The sequence below is a fragment of the Hippichthys cyanospilos genome, chromosome 3 (genome assembly GCF_059441005.1).
Source record: "Hippichthys cyanospilos isolate Australia breed blue-spotted pipefish chromosome 3, RoL_Hcya_1.0, whole genome shotgun sequence".
NCBI lineage: Eukaryota > Metazoa > Chordata > Actinopteri > Syngnathiformes > Syngnathidae > Hippichthys > Hippichthys cyanospilos.
In genome coordinates, this window is record NC_142371.1 from 24110788 (window position 1) to 24125618 (window position 14831).

Here is a 14831-nt window from a genome sequence, read left to right on the forward strand (position 1 = left end):
AACAGCGACCTCTAAAGGCTGAATTCCAGAAGACCCTTTTTTATATTGCGCAACAATAAATATGTTAACTTTTTTCAGATTTTCTAATAGTACGTTATTATTATTTTTTTATTATTGAATTTTTTATGAGTTATTTGTAAAGGACATTATCTGGTGGAACCCATTCTATTTGGGACCCAAAGGACTGACGAGTATGTCCCAGACGGACCTGTTTTTATGTTACTAACAACAAAGCGTACTACAACACGAAGTAAGTTTTGGCCGCCTTGCACGTGTATGTTGATATTTATACAACTCAATTATAACATAACTGGAACGATGTTCTGCATATAGCATAGTGATTATAAGCTAGTGCACTGCTAGCTAAATTTAAAACGTGTTCTAAACCCTTGCTTCACTTGCGTTAGCATTAGCTTGTGAGTTTTGTTTTGTATACAAAACTTAAACCTCATACGTATACTTTTGCATTGACAAATTCGCCACAAAAGTTATGTATGGGGGTTGAGTCATTGTTTTTTGGAAGCGCCTGGGTTGGTGTGTAAACTGAATTAAAGTCTTTTGTGCACCTACGTGTCACATTCTTTGAGCGTTTTGACCGCTATGAACAGGATTAGTTAGTTATCAATGGTCGTATTTGGTTAAACGTCAAGACCATTTAGCTGTGTTAATGCAAATGTTATCAAACAACCCAAAAATCTTCTCCCGAGTTTGACATTTTTAACGTTATTTCTTTAATTTACGTTATTTCTTAGTAATTTATAGTTTACGTCAAATTGTAGCTTTTGGTTCCATCGTGGCCAAATGCAATGACATTTTAAAAATATTAATTCTGTTTAATTCCATGTTATATAATGGACTGCGATTTGTATAGAATGGATTTGATTCGACACTCATCACTTCTAAATTATATGTAATTTTTATTTATATATTACTACCATTTAGTATCATTAATAGTTTGGGAAAAGTGAACAAAATTATGTATATTTTTTTTCCTGGAATGAGTTTTATCCAATGTGTCAGTAAATTTATAAACACAACTCTATACCATCCAGCGATCCATTTTCTAAAAACGCTTATCAATAAATCAATCAAATTTGATTAGTGTAGCCCTGAATCACCGAAGTCTCAAAGGGCTTCACAGGTGAAAAGAAGTCTTTAAAGTACGTAAACTTAAGAGCACAATTGTATATTGTTGTGTTAACTACAAAATAAGTAATTTATTCTCTGTTGTATGTTTTGTTTGACAGTAAACCTCTATAGGGAGTGGCAATAAACAGCCCGGAGTCTCTTTTTTTTTTTTAAGAGAGAAGAATGGGCCATATGTGGATTGTCACATGACCAAACTGGAGAACAGGTTGACTGACTGCAATCACTATGATGTCTATGGGCTGATGATGTTATTGAGTTATATGCTGTCCACGAGATAAAGATATCTTTAGCCTGCGCAAATATTAATGTTAAAGCATACTAGCACATTTTCTATGCAACTCTTTCAACCAAACTGCCTATTGTTGGCTCACTACAAGTATACAACAGACACACTAGTTACTTAATTTAGGTCGCAAACTGCTTACTGTTAGCTAACTACTAATATAAAAGTCACACTACTTACTTCTTTTAGGTCAGAATGTTTAAAATTAACTAAATAAAAGGTAGATGCTAATGGTAGATTATGTTAGCAAAAAGACACTTTACACACCCTTCGGATTTCAGAAAGCCAATATATAAATATTGTAATTTCACTGGGTGGGATCTTATGGTGAAGCACACCGTTTGAAAATCATCTAGGCCCCCCCCCCCCATAATCATGAGCGGCTCCAAGCCAGACATCCTGTGGTCTCCCCACCACCCGGACCGCTACGTAATCTGCGACTCAGAGCTGGGGCTCTACCGCATCGGCCCGGCGGGGGGCGCAGAGCTCAAGGCGGGCACGGTGCCCCTCTCGGGAGAGACGGCCGCCACCTTGCTAGCCATCAACTCGGATACGCCCTACATGAAGTGCGTGGCCTGGTACCCCAAGCAGGAGCCTGAGTGCCTGCTTGCTGTAGGCCAGGCTAACGGCAGGGTGGTTCTGACCAGTCTGGGTCAGAGTCCCAACTCGGCGTGTAAGGAGCTAGTAGGCAAGGAGTTTGTACCCAAGCATGCCCGCCAGTGCAACACTCTAGCATGGAACCCGGTGGATAGCAACCTGCTTGCGGCCGGCTTGGATAAACACCGGGCCGACTTCTCTGTGCTCATCTGGGACATCAGTAGCAAGTTCTCCCCAGAGGCCAGCGTCTCCGCTGAAAAGATCCGCTTGTCCTCCTCCGACGTAGACCCAAGCTCAGTAGTAACGAAGCCGCTGTATGACCTGGGCCAGAATGATGCTTGTTTGTCCCTCTGCTGGCTCCTCCGGGACCCCAAGCTCCTCTTGGCCGGAATGCATCGCAACCTGGTCGTCTTTGACCTGAGGAACACCAGCCAGAAGACCTTCGTTAACACCAAAGCCATCCAGGGGGTCACGGTAGACCCCCATTTTCCTGACCGCGTGGCCTCCTTTTTCGAGGGCCAAGTGGCCATCTGGGACCTGAGGAAGTTCGAGAAGCCCGTGCTCACTCTAACCGAGCAGCCCAAGCCTCTAACCAAGGTAGGACCCCAATTTTGTGACATACTGATTGACGATTGGGGAAAAGAACATTAACCAAAAAAGAGCGTATGGTCGTACTACTCTGGGAAAACTTCAATTAACGGCCTGGTTAATACTTGGTGCGTTCATATGTGTGTTTTGGTAAACCTGGTCAGGTGGCGTGGTGCCCGACCCGAACTGGCCTTCTGGCTACGTTGACCCGCGACAGCAACATCATCCGTCTGTACGACATGCAGCACACGCCCACGCCCATCGGAGACGAGACGGAGCCCACCATCATCGAGCGCAGCGTTCAGCCCTGCGACAGCCTGATCGGCACCTTCGCCTGGCACCCGTCCCGGCAGAACCGCATGGTGGTGGTGTCGGCCGCCAACCGCGCTATGACCGACTTCACCGTCTTCGAACGCATCTCGCTGGCCTGGAGCTCCACTACCTCGCTCATGTGGGCATGCGGGCGCCACCTGTACGAGTGTGCCGAGGACGGGCCGGAGGGCGCGCAGGGTGTCCTGGAGCAGGACATCGCCACCAAGATGAGGCAGAGGGCCCAATCCAGGTACGGGCACGACACCGTCCAGGTGTGGAGGAACCACCTGCTGGCTGGTGGCAACGATTCCCAACTCAAGTCGCTGTGGTTTGACCTCTTCTATATCCTTTTTGTGTTTTTTAGTATTGTGACATGTTAGTATCGTTATGGTATAGTTATATTTATAAGCTTTAGAAATGTTTAGTATTTTCCATTTGTGTAATACAATTTAAATTATTGTTAGTTTTTATATCGAAAAAATAATAATAGAAGAAAACTTTGATCTTAAAAATGATCTTAAAATAGTAGAAACTGACAAACTGATCATTCAATTTCTTACAGAACTCTATCATTTCTAGCTTATTATTTGTCTAGTAAAACTAAAAAATATTTCACTCACACGTCTCATGATACTTTGTACATTGATGTATTATAAATGTTAAAATACAAAAAAAATTGTAACATAAAATTTCACATAATTTGTCACATATGTTCTTATAGTTTACTTGGTTGATTTGTCATAATAAAACACAAATATAAATATACTGTCATTGTTTAACAACAAAAAAGATACTACATCATAACAATTTTAATATTCTCCCGTTTCAGTTATCGTATTTGATTTTTGTCGAGAACCAAGACATTTTCCTCGTCAGAGATATTCAACATGATTTTGCTAAACTTTGTCTCATAAACATCCAGGAAAATTTTCGATCATTCTCTTCCTATTATACACATTTGCAAACTGGCTCACTGTGGTTCAGTATGAATTTGTTATAGTGGTAGACTCAAACTCTGCAATAAGAGTTGACGATTCCTTTATGTAAATCTCACATATGAAGCAATGTGCTGAAGATGTCGAGCTGAAACTACAAGGGAACAAGCAGGCTGTGGTCTACTCTGGTATCAAGAATATCGTCAAGGCCAGCTCTGGTAAGACAATTGATAAAATTATCAGGTTTGGTTGATATTCTGGCGTCTAAATATACATTTGTATTGTTTATTTATGTATCTGTTTTGCAGTAAAATCAATATTTTACAAGATGTTTTTTTTTTTAAATAAATTTAAAGGTCTAAAAAGCTTCTGTGGGAAGTCAAGTTATGTAAAACAAATGACATGAGTTTTTTTTAATAGTGGTCGAGCCAGACTTATTCTTGGGGCGGGTCTAACGTTACTTCATTTGAATGCTTGTTTGGCTTTTTTGTATCTAACTAATGGTTGCAACATTTTTAATAAAAATTTGGAGGGTATGGTATTTCAAATTTGAAAAATCAATGATAGAGTAATTTTGAATGTCTCAAAAATATATATTGTTGCCTCTAAGCTAGCGTCAGTTTTATTCCCCCAATTTTATCAAAGCTTCTCTTTCATCCTAAAAAAAAGTCACGATAAATGGAACACTATTGATGTTAAGTATTTTTTCCTTACAGCTAAATGAATCACTGTGGAAGTAATACTGTATTCTGTAAGCTGTTGTGTGGACCTTTCACCACTAGAGAGTGCTAACTTGCATTTAACTCCAAATGTGCACCTGAAATCTTTATTCTAACATACGTGTTCTACGCTGTGGTTTTCACTTTATACATCTTGAATGTATGGCCCATAATAAACGGTGTTCCCTGTAGATATTCATGATGGGTCTCTTGTCATCTCCAGGCACCACGGAGAGCCGCAAGCGCTGGAGCGGCTCGGAACGTCAGACGGAGGCGACGCGTTTCCACAGCGAGGAGCGCAGCCTGGCCCTCCGCCTGTGCGGCTGGATGGGCCGGGCGTCCGATGTGGACGTGGAGCCCTTCCTGCGCTCGCTGGAGCAGGAGCGCGAGTGGGAGCGAGCCGCGGCTGTGGCCCTCTTCAACCTAGACATCCGAAGAGCTATACAGATCCTCAACAGGGGAGCCATGGCTGAGAAAGGTGAGCAAGTTATGTATTCCTTTTACGCACCTGTAATCTTACAGTAGAAAATTCAGGTAATCGTAAGACCGGAAGTGTCATTTCTCTGCAAGCATTGTTTATTGTAAAAAGCACTAGAATAAGATAAGTAAACAAAACAATGCAGATTTTTTTTTTTTTTTAAAGGGCTCTGTGGTTTTGTTTGACTTTCATAAGATGAGCTGTGATTGGCCGTTACCTGAGCCTTGAGCAGACGTGATGTCATCTTCGGTCAACAGCGCAAAATAGCGTCACTTTTGCATGAATAATAATTTAGTCATCAAATAATTATAGACAAAATAGCATCTTTTTACTGTTGAAAATGGATTAAACCCTTTAAAATACGTATTTTGTGGCTTTGATTTTAAAATATGGAAAACAATGTGGAAGGAACGAAGCAAGGAAACAAAACAAGGATGCAAGGAAAATAGGGAGCAAGGTAACAGAGTTGGAGAGAAATAAAAAATAGACGGGCCTTGTTCTATTGTATATAACTCGTTAAGTGTTTACCACAAAAAAATAAGCTTCTTTGAATAACACCATACTTTCTTTTTATTAGACAGTTTTATTAGTACTTTATCATTAGATCTGACCTCTGACTATGTGACCTTAAATGAGACTCTTAACATGTGGCTGTTGTGATTTTAGAGAGATTGCACCGTAGGTGATCGATCTGGCAAAGAATTGATTAAATGTTTCCACTAACCTCTTGCAATTTGTGTGTACTGCTGCTTTGGAAACTTTATCTTGTGTTGTCTTTCTTTGCGGCGGCATTTGAAACCGGCGTCTGGCGTGAAGCAATTGTATTGCAATATCCTGCTGTTTCAAAAGGAAATTGGGCAAGTGGTTTTAGACCCCCCTCCCATCCATGTTGTTGTCAATGCCGGATTGGGATTGTCTGCCATAAATAACCCAAAAATGTTGAAAATCCAATGAAATGAAGCGCCTGAGGAATGTGTCAAACGTTTGCAACACAACAGCACTCCTTTCGGCTGCATGCTGAGCTTTAATGGAAACTGTGCGCTTGCTATTGCTGCTCTTGACTCACAAACATTCCGCTCATGAAGGTCAGATGTTTTTCTGCTGCGTGCGCTAATGCGAGTTTCCTGAAAGTTACTAGTGGCCCACTTCATTAGATAAGACATGTTAACAGTCTGTCTTAAAAGCATCATTCTTACATAGCTGGAGAACATACAGGATGTCAAAGTGTTATCTCTGTTGCAACGCTATATAAAAGCAGAACTTTTTTTTTTATTTTTAAATGTAGCCCCCCTCAACTGGTTTCATTTGACACTGTGAAAAACACCCACAAAAGGTCTGAGGAATCCATGACTGAGAGGACAGGAAGTATGCTGTATTGTTTTGATATTGGTATTTTAGGGTAATTTTGGCCTTTTCCAGGGATCATTCAAAGAGGAACAACAGTAATAATAATAATCCAGCCTCCAAAAAACGGTCTACTCATCAATATGAAATTTGGTAGGCATGTCGGATTCGTCTATTCTGAGAAGATCCACAAAAACATTTCAAAAATCAATGCCTTAAACACACACAAAGCAGTAATTTTCATGATCATCTCTGTGGATCCTTCAAAGACAAAGTTGTCAAATGGGTGGAATAGAAAAAATAATAATTCGGCCCCTAAATCCCACTTCACTCAGCAGCATGAAATTTGGTCGGAATGTCAATCATAAATAACTTATGAAAAAGCAAAACAAAACACAGAAAGTAGCCATTTTAGTAGACATTTGGCAGGATCCTTCAAAAACAAACATGTCAGGATGTAGCACCCACTAGAGTTGAGTCCACTTGGATATATGAAGGCTATGCCTGAAAAAAAGTTGAAGCAGCAATTGTAGTGATCATTTTTCTGGGTAACAACCCAAAAAATATTCATGGACAGAGCAACAAAAACCTCTGAAAAAAACATGCCTAAAAAGAGTTTGAAGCAGCCACTTATGGAATCATTGGATGAAAAAAAAAGCCATGCCTGAAAAGAAGCATGAAGTTTGCCCCTTTTGATTTGAAGCAGCCATTTTAGGCTCCTTCAAGGATGAACTTGTCCTTGAGATATTGTGGTTGCTGAAATTGAGAAGCTTGTTTATGCCCCTCTATAAAACAATAGTTCCAAATTTCAACCGGTTTGGAGGCATTTTCTTGATTGCAATTTCCTTCTTTTGTCCCAGGCGACCTCAACCTGAATGTGGTGGCCATGGCGCTGTCGGGCTACACAGATGAGAAGGCCTCGCTATGGCGCGAAATGTGCAGCTCGCTGAGGCTGCAGCTCAACAACCCCTACCTCTGTGTCATGTTCGCCTTCCTCACCAGCGAGCCGGGAGCCTACGACGGCGTGCTGGTATACAAATTCAATAATAACTTTTCATTTCATTTGAAGTTTGTAGGAAAGTCATGTTTTTGTGTAATTTCTCCGTTTTTTTTTTTCCTGCTACGTCAATAAGCGAATCAAATTTTAATTAAGGTCCGCAACAAATGGAATGTTTCTGTGCCAGCTGCTGTTGAATTCATTTAGCTGTTTTGACCGGTTCAAACAAGATTAAACTGCCAAAGAGCATTTGTTTACTATTGGGCCTACAATTTTATCGAGGTTTTTGGTAAAGTTTAAATAAGAGGAGCTGAACAAAAGAGCTGTGAAACGGATGCCTCTTTTCTCATGCCACCAAATCCAATCCAAAAAATAAGAGAGATTGTTGTACATTAGCTGGTAATAACAGCCAATACTTAATATCAGCTATTTCATGTAGATAACAACTTCTGTATTCTTACCACTGTATAATTCTGTAGCCCAGAGCTACAAGCTATTTTAAATGCAGTCATGAAACACTGGAGAAAATATAATACGCAGACAGGCAGTCTGAAATCCACAAATAAATGAGTACGTTATCGCTTCTGATAAACAGCCAATTGTTTTCAGAAATTCCTGCTGTTCTTTTAATGTTATGATTGGACTAATTTTTCCTTTCCACCAAACTCAATAGCCAAGCCATGTAAAGAAAAAGGTATATTCTTGTACTGTAGCAACTGATAAACAGCTAAAACTCACCAGAAATCTCATCAGTAATTTAATGTGGCTGAAATCTTTTGTTTTTTTACCCTTGCGTTTTACTCTGCAGCCGGTATCCTGTATATGAATAATACAGGAGATTGCTTTTGGATACAGGACACAGCCAGTGCTATAATTACTTAACAGGGAAAAATACTGCTTAGCTATGCTAAACCGCTAGCTAAGCGATTTTAAATGTAGCCATGATACATTACAAAAAATATTATATTATGTACACGTAGACAGACATGCAAGAGGTCTGAAAGGCAGAAATTATTTAATACCTTAATTCTCATGCCAGACAAGCAGGGCGCCCTCTCCGTTTATACGTACTTATAATTAAAAGTATATAATATAATTTAAGTATATATTTATAATAACAACATGTTATGTGTTTGTGCAATATTGTTCAAGGTTTTGGTTTGAACTTTTCTGTGCAACAAATGTTCTCAATGACATATTTTTAGCATATTACAACCAAGACATCTTATTAAAATAAAAAAAGGTCATAACTGAAAAAAAAGCTGTCAGTATTTAGTCACTCAAACGTATTGAAAAACATAAAACATCATAATATTAGGGTTGTGGTGAGCCTTTATGGTGGCGTATGTTTTTTTTTTTTTGGCTCATACACAAATGTTCCTGACAAAATCACAATGTTCTTGACAAAATATCCAGTATGTTCCAGAAGCAGGCTGCATTTCTGATTGTAGGTCACTGCCAGTACTTGCCAAAAATTCTCGCAATTCCATGAATTCTCCTTTCTTGTTGCTGTTGGTTTCTTCTGTCTTATCGGCAAAACCCAAAATGAAGAGTTTGGTAGATTGTTGTCACGTTTCTGACAGGCAGGAACCAAAACTGATGATCTGACGTTTTCACTTTCAGTACGAAAGCAGCGTGGCCGTGCGTGACCGAGTGGCCTTTGCCTCAATGTTTCTCAATGACGTTCAGGTAGCATTCAGCAAAGCTAATACTCACATTATGTTACATCAAGATGTAATTTGATTTTTTTTTAATGTTTTTGGGGCTTTTTGTGGGGGGCTCTTGGTAGCTTCCTCGCTATGTGGACAAGCTGACCAATGAGATGAAGGAGGCCGGCAACCTGGAGGGCATCCTGCTCACGGGCCTGACCAAGGATGGCGTGGACCTGATGGAGAGCTATGTGGACCGGACTGGAGACGTCCAGACAGCCAGCTTCTGCATGCTCAAGGTCCCACTTATTTGCGCTCCCGCTTCATCACAGATCATACACCGTGTTTTCATTGTTTTTTGAGAATTTTATGCAAATTCTGACTGTTGGCTTACATGATTTTTTGTCAGATCTTTTGAGCCGTATAACATTTTTCTCTCCCTGACAGGGTTCTCCAGGTGAGGTGCTGAAGGACCCCAGAGTCCAGTGCTGGATTGAGAACTACCGCAATCTGCTGGACGCGTGGAGGTTCTGGCACAAACGGGCTGAGTTTGACATCCATCGAGGAAAATTGGATCCCACCTCCAAACCTCTGGCCCAGGTACACCCTTCATTTTTTCTTAATCCTCTTAGTTCAAGTCATATTCAGACTGTTGTTTCTTCAGATAATATTTAAAAAAAAAAAAATCAAAAATATAGCTTTATTCTGGAAAATTGTTTTATAACTTATAAAAAAATGACAAACCACATTATTACTACATTATTTTGCAGAAACTACTACTGTTTTGTGACCGTTTCCTGAAAAATTAAAATTATTTTACATTTTTCTTCTTCAAACATAAATTTTTATCAAGGTTTGTTGTGCTTTTTTTTTAATCCCTTGATTAATAATCATGCATTTTATTCCCACAAAAACACTCATAAAACAACTTCTACATATTTTACCACATTTTCACAAAAATGTATTTTTCCATCAGAATTATGTAATGACAATTCTTCAAGTTTCTTGGAGAAACATTACATTATTTTGTAGTAGTACTACTCTACTACTTCATTGCGATAATATCAGCCCCATTTATTGGGGGGGGGGTCCATTTGTTGAACACAAATCCAAATAAGATCATTCGCAGGAGAACCTTACAATCTGACTCACAAGGTCACAGCCCTTGACGGTGCACATATAACACCAACATAGCGCAGTTCGTAAAGTAATGACGCTTTATAAAACCACCCATTCTCTTTTATTTTTCACAATACACGATTTACACCAGACGATTAAGCTACGACTAAAATGGCTTTTATGGGAATTTACCTTGTAAGCCCGTCATAACATCGCCTTATGGCAATCACAGTTGTGCGGCGGTTTGGATTATTGCCGGATTATCTTTTCCTTATCTGTCCTTGGTGCAAAAGCCCCACCAGCTGGCAGGCACGTCGCTCCATTTCCACCTTTCGCCTTATCAAGACCACTTGTGTGTCCCTCTGCAGGTGTTTGTCAGCTGCAACTTCTGCGGCAAGTCCATCTCGTACAGCTGCTCCGCCATGCCCCACCAGGGTCGCGGCTTCAGCCAGTATGGCGTCAGCGGCTCGCCCACCAAGTCCAAAGTCACCAGCTGCCCGGGATGCCGCAAGCCGTTGCCGCGCTGTGCCCTGTGCCTCATGAACATGGGCACGCCCGTGTCCAGCTGCGCCGGTGACCGCCGCGGGCAAATTTCAGCGGTCGCGACCATGTCGTCATTATTGACTCTTTGGTGACTGTTTGCGTTTCTTTGGCAGGAACGGGGAAGTCCGATGACAAGGTCGACCTGACAAAAGAGAACAAACTGGCTCAATTCAACAACTGGTTCACCTGGTGTCACAACTGTCGCCACGGTGGCCATGCTGGACACATGCTCAGCTGGTTCAGGTAAATCAAGACGATAAATGTTCAGAGGTATACTTCGTTTATGATTGAATAAAACATTTTTTAATTCGACATAGCATAATTGAACCAGAGAAACTGTCCCAAAAGCTTTGCTGACCTGGACACTAGGGCTGTCACTGTTGAGTATTTTTAGAATCGATTATTGTCTCGATTATTTTGTCAATTAGTTGAATAATCTTATACGATTTCATTTTGCTTTAAAGTGTATTTTGACCTAATGACCTATGATAACCTAATAACCATTGATGAGTGGTCAATGCACCACAGCTCCAATATAATAAATTATTAGCTCTTATTTTTCAGTTGTAGTCTCAATTTTTAGTAAACACCATAGGAATGAAAATGCACATTGGGGCTGTGTCACTCAAATCTGTGAGAGTCTGACTCATTCAGCTTGCAGAGGGATTGCAATACTCATTATCGCTTCTCCTTTTGCAGAGGCAGGGAAGAGTAAAATTACCCAGACAGGATAGACACATATCCTGGGCAGTAATTAGTAGGGATGGGACGAGATTTTTTTTTTTAAGCTTGTTGGGCCGGAAGGGCAATGAGAGAATGTGCTGCTAGTCAAACCACAGCATTACAGTAAAACAGCCAAATGTTATAAAAGGCAAGCCAATGCTTCAAAATAAACTGCACCATGACAAGTAATTTATGACACAAACGGCCTTGGCATGCTTTTATTTTGAAGTTCCTCCCAGAAGCGTGGTAGCGACAACAATATACTTCTTGTATTGCCAGAGAGTTTGCAGCTCCCGATGTAAACAATACAGTGTTGTTCTGAAATCAAGTTCACTTGTCAAGTTAGGACACTAAAAGAAAGAAAACCCAACAAAATTAAGCAATGACTTTTTTTATTCCATTTTTTTTTCAATTAATTTCACATTTGATTAATTTTTAACCGCTCTACTAGGCACATGCCAACTAGATGTCATTAGTCTGAGGTCAAGCCAAGCTTAGCCATATTGCTAGCTGCTAGAACAAGTTAGCTAACAACCTGCTTTAACTTTCTACAAGTGTGGCTAAAAACATTGCTCAATTTCTCCTAAGTCAATCCTAAACTAGTAATCATTGCCACCAAGATGATAAGGATCACCACAGAGGAAGGACAGAGCTTTTGAAGTCATTGAGTAGCATAAGTGATCCATAAACACAAATGCTATGTCAAAATTATTCCTTATCTATTGCATTATTCGTTTTAAAAATGCAAGATTTTGTACCCAAAAAGAACACGGTGTTCTGTTTTGCTATTAAAACATTTCACCTGCTTCAGGGACCACACAGAGTGCCCGGTGTCAGCTTGCACGTGTAAATGCATGCAGCTGGACACTACGGGTAACTTGGAGCCCTCGGACAGCAGCTGAAACGCGACTGGCCTTGCCGGACCTGCACGTCTACAATCAAGAAGGGAAAACGTAGAGATATTGCGTGGCTTGTCAACCTCTCAGGGCAGTCAACAAGTAGGCTTCACCAGACTTCAGTAAAGGACCTCATACATATGCTAGTTTCAAAAATGTGACTTGTGGTGCCAAACTTGATCGTTCTCGCAGCTCGGAATTCAGATTTGACCATATTTGATCACGAAAGGCTAAGTTATGCAGATGTTATTTTGTGCCATAAAACACATTTTGTTCAAGAAGTCTATATTAGGCTCTAAAAAAAATCATTTTTAGTCTAAAAATGAAGTCAAATAACAAATATTTATTTACATTAATATGTTCTATGCTAGTGGGTTTCAACCTTGTTTTAATCATGTGCCCCCTCTGTTTTTTGTTTGTTTGTTTTGTTTTAGCCAAATGCCCTGGAATCATGTCAAACATTTTTGAATGGGGAGGGGAGCTAAAACAGGGTGTGCCAAATGTATCTGATTTATTAAACTTTGGATCTACATGTGTAATGGTATCTCTAAGCGTATTCTAAAAGATAATGCCAGAAGGCAAAACAGACAGGTTGTTTAACGTCATTTGTTTTACTTCTGTCTAATCTGCTGGAAAATTTCAACACTAATGTCAAATGGGCATCCATATATAACTTATCAGAATTAGGGCACACAATGTTTAACAATTAAGTTCCTTCATGTTCCAAATCATTTGTTCTTAATTTGAAAATAAACATAGATTTTTCTTGTCATAGGAATGAAACGCAAGAAATTTTCTTTGCTGATACCTGCAAAAACCTTGTTAAAATCTCACTTATTGTGCCTTCATGTACCCTGATGTATCTTGATGTCCGTATGGAGTAATAATAGCCTCTCAAAAAATAACTCCACCACGACTATAATGGCATTGATAATTCAAAATATATTAGTAAATATATCTCAGTATTGTGAACAGTAATTTTTCTCCCGATGGGCTTTACATTCCATTTAATTGTTGATGGTTCTGACACCTAATGCAACTCGGAGATAAACCTTTTATAATAGAATATTTATAATAGTATTCTTACTAATCAAAGTATTCAAATTAGGGGCACTTAGCAAGGAGCAATGGATGCAGAAAGCAAGTGTGCAGTGATTGGTGGTTACCTGAGCAACCGTGATGTCATTTTCAGTCGACAGCAAGTTGCAAAATTGCCGCGTGAGTTGAATAAATTAAGTAGATTTTGCTGCTCATATTCTACAAACACAATATTAATCAGAATGCTGTGTTTAGATGAGTGGAGGGCGCATAGAACATATTTTTGTAAAGAACATTTTATACTTGACTTCCCCTTGAAAAGGTTATTTTTTACCACGGAACAGTTGAAACCCATTGTGATATGCTTGTTTGAAATTGACCATTAAAATACAATATTAGATGATAAAACCTCTGTTAAGTTATGGAAATGTTTTGATTTAAAAACTAGCTGTTCAGAAGAACGTTTTTCTTTGCCTCAGTGCTGCTTCAATGTTACATTTTCATTCACGCGTGTTCTAAAATGCAAGTTATATACTCATTGTACATTCATTTAAGATACATAGTAGGCCGCAGCTATACCTTGAAAATCTGCTTAATTATACAACTTTTTTTCCTGAAAGTATCTTCCTAAATGTGAGCATTTTTGGCACTGAAGGGTGGTACCCCAGGTGAAGCTCACTTTTATTACTTGATTTTGGCATTTTTTACATTTTCAGGGGAGGGTTATGGGCCTGGGGGGGGTCGCATTGAGCGACCCACTCCAGTCTTGCGCTCCATGAAAAGAATCTCCTCGGAAAACAGCAGCTGCTCGGCACTCGGACAAGAAGATTGCCCCCCCCTCTTACTTCCCTCCCGCCTCTTAATACAGAAGCTCAGCTGCCCATTGAATGAAAAACACAATCCTACACCCTCTCTTTCTTTCACACTCCCTCCGGTGCCCGCATTGCCCCTTGAAACTATGCATCATCAATCCGAGGACGGGCGCCGTCTGCTCTGGCATTGTAGCTATATTCCCCCCCCCCCCCCCCCCCCCCCCCCTCTCTCTCATTTTTTTCTTTCTCTGAAACCAACCCGAAACAAGCCAGAACTGGATAAATCATTTTAGTCATGGACATGGTGATCGTGGGGTTTTCATTTCTGAAGAACAGCAATTTGAATGTCACAGTGGCCTTTTGCTTTTTCCCTTTTTTTCTTTTTCTTTTCTTTTAATCAGTTTAGACACGTGTGAGTGTTTTATCTCCGTCCAAATACTGTGAAACAGATGGAAACGCAAATGAGTAACATGAATGAGCATGAAAACTGGAAAAATTAAAATAAGAACAAAAGTGGACTACTCTAGTTTTTGTAATAAGCGTAAATGGATTTACTTATTAGATCCAATCTAGTTTTACATTTTTTTCCATTTAAACATTTGTTTACAAAATAGCAATATATGACCACAAAAAAGTGGACTTTCAGCCA

The 14831-nt window shown here is 39.9% G+C and overlaps 1 protein-coding gene across 1 annotated transcript; it reads left to right on the top strand.

Moving 5' to 3' along the window:
- The first annotated feature begins 214 nt into the window (after positions 1-214).
- On the top strand, positions 215-12871 carry mios (missing oocyte, meiosis regulator, homolog (Drosophila)). The gene is made up of 12 exons (XM_088410408.1): positions 215-250; positions 1248-2626; positions 2782-3271; positions 3984-4082; positions 4807-5061; positions 7266-7435; positions 9026-9091; positions 9192-9350; positions 9499-9651; positions 10539-10743; positions 10827-10956; positions 12248-12871. The coding sequence occupies exons 2-12, from the start codon at positions 1808-1810 to the stop codon at positions 12336-12338; spliced, it is 2637 nt and encodes an 878-aa protein (XP_088266534.1). The 5' UTR covers positions 215-250; positions 1248-1807; the 3' UTR covers positions 12339-12871.
- The last annotated feature ends 1960 nt before the right edge of the window (positions 12872-14831 follow it).